At 38.3% G+C, this 15,754-nt stretch overlaps 1 protein-coding gene across 1 annotated transcript; it reads left to right on the forward strand.

Annotated features, from left to right (window-relative positions):
• Positions 1–9,610: 9,610 nt before the first annotated feature.
• On the forward strand, positions 9,611–15,432 carry LOC593033 (epimerase family protein SDR39U1). Its single transcript, XM_030976012.1, has 6 exons — positions 9,611–9,764; positions 11,063–11,169; positions 11,721–11,803; positions 12,365–12,486; positions 12,934–13,086; positions 13,654–15,432. The coding sequence occupies exons 1-6, from the start codon at positions 9,656–9,658 to the stop codon at positions 14,061–14,063; spliced, it is 984 nt and encodes a 327-aa protein (XP_030831872.1). The 5' UTR covers positions 9,611–9,655; the 3' UTR covers positions 14,064–15,432.
• Positions 15,433–15,754: the final 322 nt, after the last annotated feature.

The following is a 15,754-nucleotide window of genomic DNA, read 5'->3' on the forward strand; positions in this document are numbered from 1 at the left end:
ACAGTCTGAGAAAAGGGCAGATAGTCAATAAACACACGCCCTTATGTCGGAAGAACTGAGGCAAGCATGGTTTTGATTACTTTCTACTTGAACCCTACTACACATGAATGTTGAACTTTGCAATATGTCGCGTATATTTCTTGAACGGCAAAGTGATACAGATACTGTGTTACATTTTAGAAGGCCATGGAGGAAGGAAGGAGCCTTTCAATGTTCAGCAAAGTGATTATGGAAATATCCAATTTTGAAACGCCAGAATACAGACATAATAGATTGGTTGCTTGGAAATATATGTTAAATGTGTCACCTGTCTTTATTTATGAGTTTGAGGATACCCCCCCCCCCTTCAGTACGAATTTTAAAATTTCATTTGCAATTTTTCTCACTGATTTGCGATTTTTCGGAACTGGAAAGTTGATGTATATGCCTGTACAAGACATCAGCCCCCCCCCCCCCGATGAAACCATGCCCGTCCCCTAACCAAATGGTTCACTACCCTACCCCTACACACCCAACCTCATAACCATCCATCATACTATTTGATACAGACCCTTCACCCCTCCTCCCCCCCCCCCCCCATCCAGCCCAGCCTTATGCCCCCTTCACTATAGATGTTTATACTGACAACATTTTCATTAAATCGTATGATGAGAAAAACAGACAAAAGTTATAGATCATTAAGCTCGACTTAATGGAATATATCGGCATCATAACCTCTCGGGATGGCATGATTGTGTTTAAATTAATATGAATACCATGAAAGTTCATTTCAAAAGTAAAGTTCCCTGGCAAAAGTCTTACTTAAACTTGACTTGAATAACAATCAGATTTACAGTACCTAATCGATAACCATAAACCATTACCATATAATAAATTTAAATTTACTAAAAGTTCGAAATGATCGGGTTTTTCATACAAAATTTTCTTTATCCGATCTCCTCTTTTATTCAATGCTCACAACACTCTTTTTCTACACTCGTTGCAACATGGGGATGTCTTTAAAAAAATCAAATACAAATTGAAAGAAAATAAAAGACTTTGGCATCATACTTTCCATATGGTAGCAAACCTAGCACGCCACGACAAAGTTAATTAACAAAAAGTAATCATTTGGAAGCTTTTTCAACGTCACACACTAAAGCAGCACACGCCGCGACGAATTCTCGAGAATTCGCTGATGCTGTGCCGATGTTTCTTCTCTTTTAACGTCAGTTTACAGGATTTTAAATCAATTTCAAATGAATTCTAGGTTTTAGTTTCGGAATTTGTCAGGTTTTTGCAATGATTTGCTACATGTAAGGTCGGTTTATTCCCCCCCCCCCCCCGATGCTATGACGCTGAACGTAATGGAGTGCAAAAACTATTTATCACAGGCAAGAGAAGATTGATCACATTGTTTGTTCAAGAAAGAATGTAACACTATATCGGGTTATAATTCAAAGATATGTTTACTCACCAGTCTTATAAAGAATCGTTGTCCTTGTCATCAACGGTGATCGATGTCCACTTCGTGATAATTGTGTATGTCCTCCTTCGTCCGATTAAACCTCCGACCAGGTTCCAAACCCCCAATGGATAATGATCCTTTAAAGTAATGTCCCGGGGCGGAGCGCGGCAACTTCCTCTGCTCCTAAATATTGAATTTCTTCACCGATAAGAAAGCGGCACTCTGTTTGCAGAGGAAGGAAAATGCGGAAAAACGTAGGATATATCGCTTGAAAAACAAATCTATCTTGATTGAATCACGCGCGATTCTTTCCTCGAAGTTCTTTCTTCACCGCCGACCAGAGATGCGTCAAAACCTCGGAACGCGACAAAGTTTGTCCGCTGGAAAAAATTATGTCATCAATATTCACCTCCGTGAGACTGTGAGCGCGTTCGGATGAGTGGTGAGGCAAAAGAAAAGAAGAGACGTTCAAGATTCGTCCAAAAACCTGTTTTGATGAGGGAATCTAGTTAAAGTGCAAAAGAAAGGACGTGATTATGTGAATCGAATGAGTTTGGAAGCAAGATAACGATGTGCTTTAGTAATGGTAATAACAGGTTTGTCGCGGTATGCGAGAAGACAGGAATAGTAGGGTTTTTTTGTTGATCGCGTGACTTCGCATCACAATTATCGGTGGCACTCGCGACTGAATTGAATCGATTTGGGGGCAAAGGTTTGCAGGATCTCCCAAAACAACCATTAACACGAAGAACCGCTGATCTATAAATCTATCGAGTCTAAGAGCTACCTATTGAGACATAGACATTCCAAGACTTTTAAATCAATAAAGGAAGCAATCCGAACACTCAATGATGAATCAAGTCATGGTCAATTCACTAATGTGGTTGTCCAAGAAAGGGGCATCCCTTTACAGATACGCTGGGAAAAATAATCAGCCGAGATTTTGGATGCAGATTCGCTACGAGTCAATTGTTTAGTTTGTTGACTTTTATTCTCCCTCAATATTCGTTGATATTGCTGCGAAAGCCAATTCAGAAAATAATTATTGGTGCGATTCCGAATTCGAAGTAAATCTCACCATACAACCATTAGAAAAGTTGTTAATAGGGTGATCCAAACAAATCGCTGTAATTAATGAGAAACATGAAATTTGGCGAAAACAGAAATATGTTTACATGTTATATGAGTCAAAACTGATTATGTAAACACGAACGAAATACAAACGAAAACAATCCTTTTCTGACGTCATAATAACTATGTATGGGCATCGGGGATTAGATTCCGTTACACAAGTTACACACCGATGCTGTAGATCTTTGCCGCAATTCCTTGAAAGTCCATCATCTCCCGGTACAGTGAGAGATAACTAAACATCTAAACTTCGGAGCAAAAGATGAAGACAAGCAAAGTGCTTTCTGGGTTCGCCTACTGACACACAAGTCATGAATAAGGGCAGCCAGATGCGGTTATGGTAAACTCCACAATCAGAGAATTAATTAGACTGGAGAATTTAGTTCAAGGTCTTGGTGTGGACAGGTGCGAGGAACGAATGACGTGGGATAAGCGAATTTTCATCAACACCAATACAGCGCGCGATGAATATTAAGCCGGTGCCTGCAGACGATAGCAGCTCAAGATTTGTGTACACTTTGCGGAAAGCGCCAAAACGCGCTTACATCCCGATCGCGCGGATTTTTCCGATAAAGGTCCAAACATGCTTTCTTTCTGAGTCAGTTCTTCGTTTTTCTTCTCGTTCTTTCTCCTTCTTTCCGTTTGAGGATTTCTAATTATATGTTCTATGTCGTTATATATTTTTATATATATGACATTTTATATTTAATCTTAATATTCTAATGTGTTATGATTTCCTAGATTTACTTTCTATACCATATCAATTTAAGTTTATTTTACAGCAATAAAAAAAGTAAAGGCTTCTAACTTTAATCATTGGATATTACATAAATATCACATACTTTGTAACATTCTACAGTTTTTATGCTTACGTTTATTATCTTATTATGTCCTATCCCATTGTATTTGTTACACGACCCCTTCAATCAATCAAACACATCATAAAGAACTAAAGATAACGCAACATCAACACGCAATGAGAGAGATAGAGTGGTTGTAGTTTAATGGACAGGCAATTCGGAGTGTAAAACCAAAATGTACAGGGTTCGAATCCCTGTCACAGCACTAACATCCTTTGTCGAATAATCTACGTTTGCCACACTCCACCCAGGTGATGCGAGGTAAATGGTACCTGATAGGATTTGTTCCTTGAAATGCACTGTGCGCTGATAACAGTTGCCGTAGTTAGAGAAAGGGTATAATAATTTACGACGTTTCTGTGAAAGCGCATGGACGCTATATCGTTCTTATTATGAACTTGGACACCTAAAGGCAATTTATATTTTAGGGCTTCTTGACGTACGAGTCACATTCACTGACATGCATAAGAAACGCAACATGCGTCAGAAGACGTGAGAACGGTATTATGCTTTCAATATCCATCCGGTCACTGTATGCTTTCAGAAGGATGTCCAGACTGATCAAGAGTAATGAGCTAGTTCTAAATTATAATGTTGCCTTGAATGGATACTAATTGTGTCAAAATGGCGCAATTATTACTGATCAGCAAAATTCATCAAAACGACATTCGTTAGTAAGCATACAAAGGGTACAGCCTCTTGTGGTCAACTTAAAGACCGATATAGCCTTCATTTATCGCTTAAAATGGTCTCCAGTCTCCACGGTTGGAAAACTGCAGGCATATTTTCTTTAAACAAGTTAAAGAATTGTTAATAAAGTAAACAATTGTCTGTTTAAATATGGCGCAAATATATTTGCAAGTTAAATTCATGGATATGAACCACTGTAAACTCTAGTAAACGTCAAAATCAAGTTCGCTTCTTGTCTCGTACTAATGACAATCTTCTCTTACAAGATTGTGATATAATTATAACCTATTTTTTCTGTATTGTATATTTGTTTTTAGTGTTGTATTTTGTTTCATTTTCTGTATTTTTGTGTATTATAACTACTATATTTTGTTTCAGCACTGCTATCATGACTGTTATCTTTTATGTTATGGATATCCCTCTCATCTCATTTCTCGATGTATTTATAAATATACCCACGCGATTTTTATGAAATATATAAATTGAATTGAAAACGAATAGCCGATTGATGCTTTCCATGCGCACGTCATGTCTTGTGAAGATTAAAAGAGAGAAAAAGATAGAAGCAAGGAAACATTATGATGCCCTGAGATTCACTCCAGGTGTAGAGGCAGTCTCTATACCACAACACAATATTCTCATCTTATGAATGACCTCATTTCGAAATTAATTAAATGCAATAAGAAGTTTCATTCACTCATCCGCCGCGAGAGTTTTCACGCCAGACAGGGGGATGGGGAGTAGAGTTCGTAGAACTACGCTCACGTGCAATTCATTGATATCTCAGTCACACCTTAAAGGTAATATAAAGTTTGGTATGCGGTCATGAATTCGGTTCAAATGAACATATTGGAAGCAATGCGATCCTACAATATTCAGTAATCGTTGTTGCGGTTGAAATCGAGTATAAAGTTATGAAATTGTAAATAATAAACTCTTTATGTTGTATAGCCCCTCTCAAGGTCAAGATATTAATTAAGCCATAAAACAATGTTTCTTGACTAAAATCGACCGATTGGCTATTCCCATTTGGAAATTACACACAACAACTACATATTCTGAGATTTTCATGGTCGTAGCTACCATTGTATGGCCGTAAGCGCTATTTGAAATTGTTATATTCAGTTTTTCTCGAAAGCAGAAGTGTTTTAGGGGCTAAATTTTCTAGTACTTATAATACGTCCACAGGGTCATCCAAATATATCAAAATTGTAAAGAATCACTATCCAGCCAATTTTCAAAATTTCCCAAAGTTTTGTATTACCTTTAAACCGACTCAAGTCTGAATCTAAACCGACCTGATTCTTATATTTGCGGTAATGGGGGAGGGGGGGGGGGAGGCATAAATAGTCGAGTTTGACTGAATTGCCTTAAAACCCAATCAAACAACATCAAGTTGTTTGGGCTGGTGTCGGTTTCGTTTATGTTACTGAAGAATCAGTCACACCTGCCAAATTTCCAGACCGGCTATTGAGGGTCGTTTGATTTTTTGTATAATTTTGTTCGCTCGCTCTGCTGTCTGACTGGTGTCTATTCCATTGCTTTGACTGAGGTTTATTTAATTTAGTCGCCATCTGAAGAGAAATGGGAAATGTTTAGGGGTGGTGTTACTGAGCCGACAGAATTATTGCCATCGGTCTGAGATTGCTATTGACCTCGATTTCCGCGGGTCAAAGGTATGAAAAACGAACAAGAGCGGATCAATGATTCTCTGGCGGGGGGGGGGGGGGGGTGGCCCAAGTCCGACAATATTCTTTGACAAGCAACAACAACGAACAAAATTGGAAAAAGGATAAAAAGGAAGGGGGGAAATAAGGCATGAGCCCACTATTCTTCATTTCATTCTTCCTCCTCATTCTACATTTTGGGCGGGCAGGGGGGCACGAGCCCGCAATGCCCCTTCCCCTCTCCCACCGGATCTGCCACCAGCAAAAGTGATTGTGAAGGACAAAACGATATTGCGCTATCGTGTCGTCTGCTTGGCGGTAGGGCAGAAAGGTGAACCCTGCTCGCGAAAGCTGTTCGGCTAGCGTGTTCGTGCATCATCGTCGCGATTGGAAATATAGGGCGTCAGTTTCACCGTTTGGTGGCGTGATGCTTTTCTGAATAGCCGATGGTAATTGCCGGTCACGTGGCTAGTGTTTGCTAGAAGGACATGGCTCTGCTGTGCATAATGAGTTCAAGTTCATTTCTTTTTCCTGTAGTGGCGTATTGCTAAATCCCAGACTCTATTCCTCCTGGGATACATACTATCAATTCCAAATTTGTTGGGCTACCTGTCGCAACATGTCCCGAATCGACCCCGCGGAATGGAGTCATCGAAATATTAATATCTCGAAAGATGAAAACACAATGTAAGCTAAATTATCGATAATCCCTAAGTTGACGGGTAAATTATATCTGATTAAGCCTATATCTCGCAGGAGAGGTTTTAGAAGAATTTATTTTTAGGGAGGGTTTGTGTCGGGGGGCTCGTGGGTCCGGATCCAAGTTCCACAAAAGCGCTTAATTAGTTTGTAATCAAGCATGGTGGGGTTCCTAGCCCCCTCTAGGACCGCTACTGATAGCTCGTATTGAATGGACTATCTTCAAAATTTGCCAAACCTACTTATTGCCTATAATGCTTCATTTAAGATATCTTTCAGAAAAACACAAATCAAACGATTACATAATTACATAAAATGTACCAAATATTCAAGACACAATATCGATTCAAGAAACCTTAATTATAAATGTATAAAAAACCGAACCTTATGATTAAAAAGAGACAAAGTTTCTAATCAAATTACACATTTCTTTGCTTAAAGCCATTCGATTGGCCTAACTTTATATTAGAAGCTCTATAAGGGGAATATTGTACATCTCAATCACATTCATTTCCCAATGAAAATGTTGAATAAAACCTTTAACGCAGGTCCCAATGTACGGGTCATCCTATAAACACTTAGCAGCGCAATCCACCGTAGTTACTGACTATACACTCAATGAAAAGATATTTGAGACAATATCTATATACTCGGGACTTGAATTCAATTATCTAAACGCCCAACCAATGTGCTAGATTCGAAATAGGAAAGAGTGAGGTACAAACAGCTTGCCTCCCATTTAGAGCCGAGCCTGGTTAAATGAGAATTACTATTCTCACTATTATATATAGCGTTCGCAGCAATGGCTTGAACATTTTAAAGGGATAGTTGAATTCTGTTTTCAGACCGCAAATGCCTTCAAAGTGCATGGTCATTGCTCTTATTCTTATCTATGACATTGCTAGTGCCCTGTTAGAACCTAAAATTGCTATGAAGGTAATTTTAGACCCCGAAATGTGTGAAATTTAGCCAATACGATCATACCAATTCAGCTCCACTTTAAAAAAAATACGGTGACCGTTAATTTATTATTTAATTAAAAATAACAATAAATGATCGGCCGGATGGTTGTGCGTAATATAAACAAAACGAAAATGCTACTAAAAAGCCAACATCGGCATTGGCTGAAATACGACGTAAAACTAAGGCGCCATTTCGTTTTTTCAACGGCTTTTTCAAATTATCTAATATTAATTTGTGGTGGTACACAAGACTATTAGAAATCGTTATATGTATGGATATTTCAGCCGTCTCTGAACCGTTTTTGATCAAACATTGAAGATTTTGTCATTTAAATTGTATGTTCTTTCAAATTTGACACTCACTGAATTTTTCATTATCTCACAAAAAAAAAAAAATTGTGTAGCGCCCTCTGCAACAGCACTCAACTATCCCTTTAAAATTGTGAAGGCACCATACACAGTGGGATCAGCCCTCCTCTTTGTATCACATTTGCAAAGTGATGACAATTCTAAAAAAAAACAGTTCCCCCGTGAGATTCAAGTTTTCTTTCTCTCTTTGTTGGTATGCCTTATAAATACGGACATGAAGCCGTGCTAATAAACTGAATGAATTAAAATAATACACTGACAACGAACGGTATTGAAACGTCATTTGATAACGAAACATACGCAACATCTTATCCATGATGAAAACAACAAATGAAGGTAGAACTTTGTACGAATCCAGAACAAACGATAAGTTGACTGATAGAATAATTTTGAAATAAACAAGTTAAAAAAGTTTGAGGAGCATAGTGATATTAAACATAGACCTACCTTTATTTATGTCAAGTAGTGCTGCAAATAATTCAGAGAGACCGTAACCATGCAGTTAGATCTTTGCAGAGCCATTTATATACAGATTTTGACCAACTTGGTATAATTTGGCATGCTTGACATGCTTGTATCTACCCATAATGTACTCGCATGTCCTTCAATGTAGGCCTACTTAAAAAATAGACCGGATTACTAACACATACACATTTATGATGTTTACTACCACGGGACCTATAGTGACGGGGTATTCCAATAACCTGTTATTAATGAATCAACTTCAATATTTGGAATCCAGTCTGCATACATTATGTGTTGCTTTGTCGGGAAATCCTCGGGCAATCAAGCCTTCAGGTTGTCAAATACAACCTTTGCTGAAAAAGTATGCATATAATTTGAATTTGTTAGTAAACTGGTCTATTGATTTAATGTTACAGATAGATACAATTCATGGCGAATAATTTCAACAATATTACAGATACAACATTTGTTTTACGATTTATTGTGGTAGAGATTACAGGACAAGAACTAATTGAAACTCTTACATTACTTGTATGCCTCATTCTCGTAGAAGTGCATTGCTGTTGCCTACGTAATGTAATCAAATGTAATGCACAAATCTTTGTTTAGTGCCTCGTTACAAACTGTTTCATTCACCTGCATGTTACGAATAACTGTACTATAGTCAGATTGCGCATTGGATAAATTGTTAATAGGTATAGGTCTAGAGAAGTATGAAACCAGAGGTTCTCCCACCAACTAGGTATTTATTTTATACTCTGTGATGTTTCAGAAACATTTAGGGGTGACCGCTACAAATTTATTTTAAAAAACACATTTGAAAAATTGTGTATTATGATAAAATCTTTCGAGTTAACAAGGTATGCTTAGTTTTTGAAGTAGTAGCAACAACTCAAAAACTAAGCATGATATTAGGCATTATTTTGTCCTTCGCTTACTATCAATGCCTTTGTCCATGGTAAGATGACAGCACCCCCCCCCCCCAACAGCCCTCTCCTCTATTATCACTGATGTTTTCAAATGTATTGGTGCGTATCGCTGTCCCTCCCTCGGCTGAACTTTGACAAGTAACATAAATGAACAATTAAATCAATAGCTTTATTAATTGACTAATAATTAATAAATTAACTACTTAATTAATAAGGACATCAATCATTGAATAAATAAATGACTAAATGAGCAAAGAAAGTGACAAACATTTTCGTTCTGATATTGGGTTCTAAAACGTATACGGTATAAATTAACGGTATACTGTCTCATCAGCGTGCCATATAGTGCAGTTCACTGATTGCGTAATCATTTCAGTCTGCTTGCGTAACGTAACCATTACACGGGAGCCTATGGGAAGCGATCTAAAGAAAAATCATGAATTTTCTGGCCTTAAATGCAACAAATCGTGCAATATTCTCATTCGCAGTTCACGCCAGATGCTTTTCGAGTTCCAGCTCCCCCCAAAACATGATAGTTTTGATAGGTAAGTGAAGAAATCAGCGAGAGCAATCAGCTTCAGTCCCAGATAACTGTTTTCTTGTCACGTCAGATTTGACAATAAACGATGGCGATGCACTTGCACTCTCTCTCGTGCCCATACAATGATATCTGGTATATAGACTAGGTAGGGGGACTACTTTTGATAAAGGATATAGTATATTTTCTCAAAATCAGTTTTCTACAGCCATGGATTCTATTACTAGTTCTAGATGTTGATGATTGTGCATTCAAGAAAACAGACAGATTAGCAGAAAGGTTGTCCTTACTTTTTAATGTTTTATAATCATTTTCGATGTCACTTTAACTTTTATAGTGTATTGAAATTAGAGCAAAGGAGCCCGTTTTCGGCCACTTAAGACAAAATCCTATTTTTAGGACCCTTTACTTCCTATTTATTATCATTTTTTGTTCAAATCATGAAGCAAATATTATTATTATTTAAACAAAAAAAGAATCCCAGAAAAAAATCACGAATTGCCATGACAATATTCATTTCAATTTTCACTGTTTTGGAGCCAGTTATCGGCCGAGCGTTTCAGTTTACGGCCGCATGTACAAAGTCAATAGGAAGCGCTCGCGCGCGCCGTGCGTTTCCGCGCTGATGTACAGCACAAGCGGGCGGAGCAGGTATCCCACGCCGGAGCTCCCTGGTGCTCGCCTGGCCGAAGACAGGCACAGCGGTGATCGGAAGTTGGAATCTGAATTAGACAGACATATCGTGTGTGCGTGGCAGGGTCCGGCTGCATTGATTTAATACATGCGATGAGATACTTTTGAGCTTGCGACTAACACAAAATCGGGCTCTAAATCTGAAAAATACTTGAAATAAAGCTGATTTTATGGTACCCATATTTCTTACATACACGCGTAAGATACTCGATTTTTCAGATTCGGGTAGCGGGACCGCCGATTACATCGCTAAAATGTGATATTTTAGGATATATTTTTCATTGCAAATGTGGTTCTTCAGTGACACTGGCATGGTATGGTATGAGTGGGATATGTGTTATGCTATTATGCGATGTATTTTAGAGTGATTTTACCTTGCATCCAACCAATCGGCCGAAAACTGGAGCTGGCCGATTACCGGCTCCTTTACTCTAATGTATTATTTTTCCAGTTATTATTTTGGTGAAAAATCGCTTTCTACATCGGGGTATAGTCTATATACTGTAGGTTAGTAAAAGACAATTTCATACAGCAATCTTAGTGGTAATTTTAATAAACTAGACTCTGTATGACTTTATCATAGACTTCATACACTGTATGTTTTCTCCTCAGGTGGAGGAACAGGCTTTATTGGCACAGCACTGAGGAAGCAGCTGGAGGTCAAAGGTCACAAGGCTCTTCTCGTTTCACGTTCACCTGGAAAGGACAGGGTCACTTGGGTTAGTATTTCAAATTCAAATTTTTCATCAAGACTTTGCAGATTTAGAATCATTCCTAAATATATATCAAAACGTGTATTCCCTCATTGACAAAGAATGGGAAGATTTTATGAGATAAATTAAAAGCTTGTATTAACCACATAAACAAGGAAAATATGACATTTAACCTGTCGACTACTGAATCCCCTCATTCCTAGAGGCTCAATACAGGAGCCATCCAGTTCCTGTAGACAATGGGTTAAAACACTCCTTTATAAAGGCTTTATGCATGTTAAAGTAACTTTGAATACCGGTATGTGAAAGATGTCATTTTACCCTAAATCGTAATCTTTTTCCCCAAAATGATTCGAGAATGTTCCAATTGTATCCGCTATCCAGTTGTATATATACCTAATGCTGTTAATATTCATCTCAATGTGAGGGTAGGTGCATTTAAAATTAGATGGAAATATAGAAACAAAGTACTTCATCCTAACTTCAAATAATATTTTCATACTTTTTACTTTGTTTTTCTTTTACCTTCTATGTATCTGTTCACATGTCCCTTGCAGGATGAGGTGAAGAATAATGGTTTACCACAGTGTGATGCTGTTGTCAACCTCACAGGGGAAAACATCTTGAATCCGGCCAAAAGGTGTGTAGACCACTAATAATAACACGCTCACATGAACCAATCAAAATCTAGCGACAGGAAACTGATTGTCCTTCACTTTCCAAATTCGTAGTAAATACCCATAAATTTGATGTATGATTCAAGAATGCTACATTTTTGTACATGAGGTATATTAAAGTTGATTTTACTAGAGTTCATGTGGAAAAACAAATTCTGATGGTTTCCACTAAAAAGGTAGGCCTATTAATGAATTGTTTCTACAACACATGCTCAGGCAGCAACTGCTCCACTGTCAATTTTCAATTTTCAAAACTGAAGTCCCAACGTCAACCCTAGACTATGCCTTACCCTATCTGGAGCTAAATCTCCAGACCTAATTACAATCCTAAACCTGCACCTTTCACAAAATAGAAATAAAAATAGGAGCAAATGTTAGCCAGCTATAAATCACAAGTTCTGCAGTTTTGTGTTGGATTTACAACTGTTTTTTGTATACCAGCAAAAACCTTTAAAAGTTCTCTCTCTCTCTCTCTCTCTCTCTCACTCTCACTCCCTTCCTCTCTCTATCTCTCCCTCACTCAGGTGGACTGAAGATTTCAAGCAGGTTGTTTGGAAGAGCAGAGTAGAGACCACTGCGACTCTGGCCGAGGCCATCTCCAAGGCCAGCAGTCCTCCAAGTGTCTTCGTAGGCATGTCGGGTGTAGGTAAGAATTTGTGATACAGGAGTTGGACACTAGTATTTTTTTATTATGTTTTGAATGAATAAGTGATCTTCTAGTTCGGATAGTTGATATTTCTCCCCTTTCATGATTCCACCCCATATCATGACATAAATCTAAATATCTAAATGGTGCACCCAGAAACACAAAATTGTTTCACTCACTGATTTCCACAGACAGTTGGAAGAAAATGTTGTAATTCTTATGTGATTGTTTTTATTCTGGTCCTTTCCATTGGAAATGTTACAGCCCTGAATCCATAAAATTTCATCTCAGATTACTATGAAATGTGCTCTGTCGTCTTGATACTTCTTAAAGAGTACCCTGTGCATCACACTCTCCTTCGAATAACAGGCCTAGGCTTCAGAGATAAAAAAAATTCCATTAAAAAATGACTGTTCACTTTTTTTCTGTATCCTGTCATTAATTTAGGTTACTATCCATCATCAGCAACTGCTGAGTATACAGAGGAGAGCATGGTAGAGGACCAGGACTACCTGGGGAGACTATGCGTGGAATGGGAGAGGAGTATGGGGCCGGTAGATGGGAAGGAAGATGGAGTCAGGAGAGCAGTAGTAAGGACAGGTAAGGATGGGACTATTTGAAGAGTGAGAAAGGGGTATGGGATCGGGGGAAAGATTGGGAAGAAGGGATGATTATAACTTGCCAAGTTTTCCTCTAAAATTTTCCTTAAAACAAGTCTGTACTAGTTTGGCCAGGAGGGATTAGACCACCCAGCGTTGTCACTGACAGGTGGCTATCTCATCAACTCAGCTCTCAATTAACATAAAAAAAGAGGATCATGGGGGACCAACAGGCACCGCTTAGGCATTGATTTCGATATAGAGGGAGCAAGTAGCTACAGGTAGTACAGTGGGGCTTTAACTCATATTTCTTCATCTTTCTCTTATCAGTTTTAGCCTAAACATGCACAATATCTAGTATATATTTAAAGTAGATTTGAATTACTTTTAGTAATTCCATTCTGAGGACCGGTAAAACAATTTGTTCATAATTAACCGAACTTAATATCATTGAATACTACGGAAGAGTTATCTCAGGCAGGAGTCTATTAAAAATATATGTTACATGATAAATGAATATAAAATCCTATGTCATGCTACGTTATTCTTTCTTCTGATTTCTTATCAGCTGTGGTTCTCGGTAAGACTGGAGGTGCCATGAGCCAGATGAAGTGGCCATTCTACTTTGGCGTTGGAGGCATCATCGGCTCCGGCCAGCAATACTTCCCGTGGATCCACATCGACGACATCGCAGGCATCTTCGTGCATGCCATTGAGAACGAGAGCATCAGCGGGGTGCTCAACGGGATCGCCCCCAACCCCGTCACAAACCATGGCTTCACCAAGGCCTTGGGCGCCGCCATGTGGAGGCCGACCCTCTTCCCGTTGCCGGGGTTCGTTGTGAAGGGTATATTCGGAGACGAGAGGGCGGTGATGCTTCTGGAGGGTCAGAAGGTGTTGCCGAAGCGGACTCTGGAGAGCGGGTTCAACTTCAGGTACCCGGACATAAACTCGGCTCTCAAAGAGGTGGTCTCATGAGGTTACGATCAACTCGTCTTATGAACCTTTCAAGATTCTATTATTGATCAAGCTCCCTCTTTTATCTGTCAGAGACTGGTAATGAAATAGTAAGAGATTGTTTTCTGAGCTGTGAGAAGTGGTACCAGTTCAGGTACTCGGACGTAAACTATGCTTTCATGAGGATGATCAACTTATGTGCCTTTCAGGTGCTCTTGATAACTCTCATTCATCAAGAACTAGCTGTTGTATTGTAGTTTGTGAGAATGGGTACCTGTTCAGGTAATCAGATTTAAATTTTTCTCTTAAAGAGGTTGTTCACGAGTCTACATTCAACTATTTTTGTGTAACCCTTTAGTTTTTTGGCAGGGGGGGGGGGGAGGGTCTTGACCAGAGTTCCCCACTCTTTTACCAAAGGCCTGTTATGGATATAGAAGAAATTGTTTTCTAGGCTGTGATAATGAGTGCAGGTTCAGGTACTCGTGATTGACTCATTATGAACCTTTCAGATGCTCTTAATTTTGTAATTGTTCTCCAGGCTGTGAAGAGACATTCTAATCATGACATGAGCCACATTATGCATAGATCATTATTTTGCGTATGTGTCACAAGTCTTAAAACTTTGTAGATGATACACATCCCACCACCCCCACATGCACAAAACAAACGGGTAATATGTGATGTAGGAGAATTACAACTTACATTGCTATCTTTGTAAGGGGTAGGGGATGTTGAACCACATTTTCATTCTCGGTCATATGTGCTATATCTTTTTGTACCTGGTATTCCTAAAGTGTGTGAAAATGGCCCACATTTATCTCTATAAATATGCCATATATATATTGTTTACTTTTTTGTGTCTGTATTAATTAAAAGTGATGAAAATCATACTTGTAAACATGTGTTGTTTAGTTGTCTATGTCCTACTTCTGCCCATCATATTCAGGGAAATCTTGTTGAAACTAATTTCACGAGCCTAAGCAATTTATATGGTAGAAGTGAAATGATTGATGAATACATTGGGATCTAGTAATAAACCGATTCAGACAATATCTGCCCAACAAACGTAGAAAAGATGAGTTAGAAGCAAAGGAACATAAGGAAATTGACATATTGTCCCAATTACATGCTAAACACTTCAATAGTCCCAAGCGTGCAAACTTTTTCCTTTTCTCCTTACATTCAAACCAACTTGATTGCAGACAGAGAAGTTCACAAAATACTCTACAACAATGATTCTCTTTCATACCACTTTAATTTTATTTACAAATGTTTATTTTGTACTCATTTTCTTTTACATTTTTCACACTAAATTCTTGATTTTATCAATGTGTACACAATTAGTTTTACATGTACATGTATTTATAAAGCAAGTACTTCAATAATTCAATCACATATCTTCAATGTTCTCCTCCTTTCAACATATATTGTATCTTCTTTTGTAATAACGATGCTCTACAGGAACCATCATCCCACTTTCAGTTCTTTTTTTTTTCCAACAAAAGTTATCCACATTTATTGTGAGTTTCTACGGTGGCTGCTACGATAATGCTACAAGATCTACCGATTGCATGATGAAATACGAGGTCATGTTTGTTTTCTTTTAGGTGTTGTAAGCAATGATGATTTCCTGGACAAGCCAAGATTTCCCTGGGGTTGTGAGTGGAATACCTTTTGAACATATCGTCTGTTTTGAGCCAGAAGGGCGTCGA

The sequence above is a fragment of the Strongylocentrotus purpuratus genome, unplaced genomic scaffold (assembly GCF_000002235.5).
Source record: "Strongylocentrotus purpuratus isolate Spur 01 unplaced genomic scaffold, Spur_5.0 spur5_scaffold_8, whole genome shotgun sequence".
NCBI lineage: Eukaryota > Metazoa > Echinodermata > Echinoidea > Camarodonta > Strongylocentrotidae > Strongylocentrotus > Strongylocentrotus purpuratus.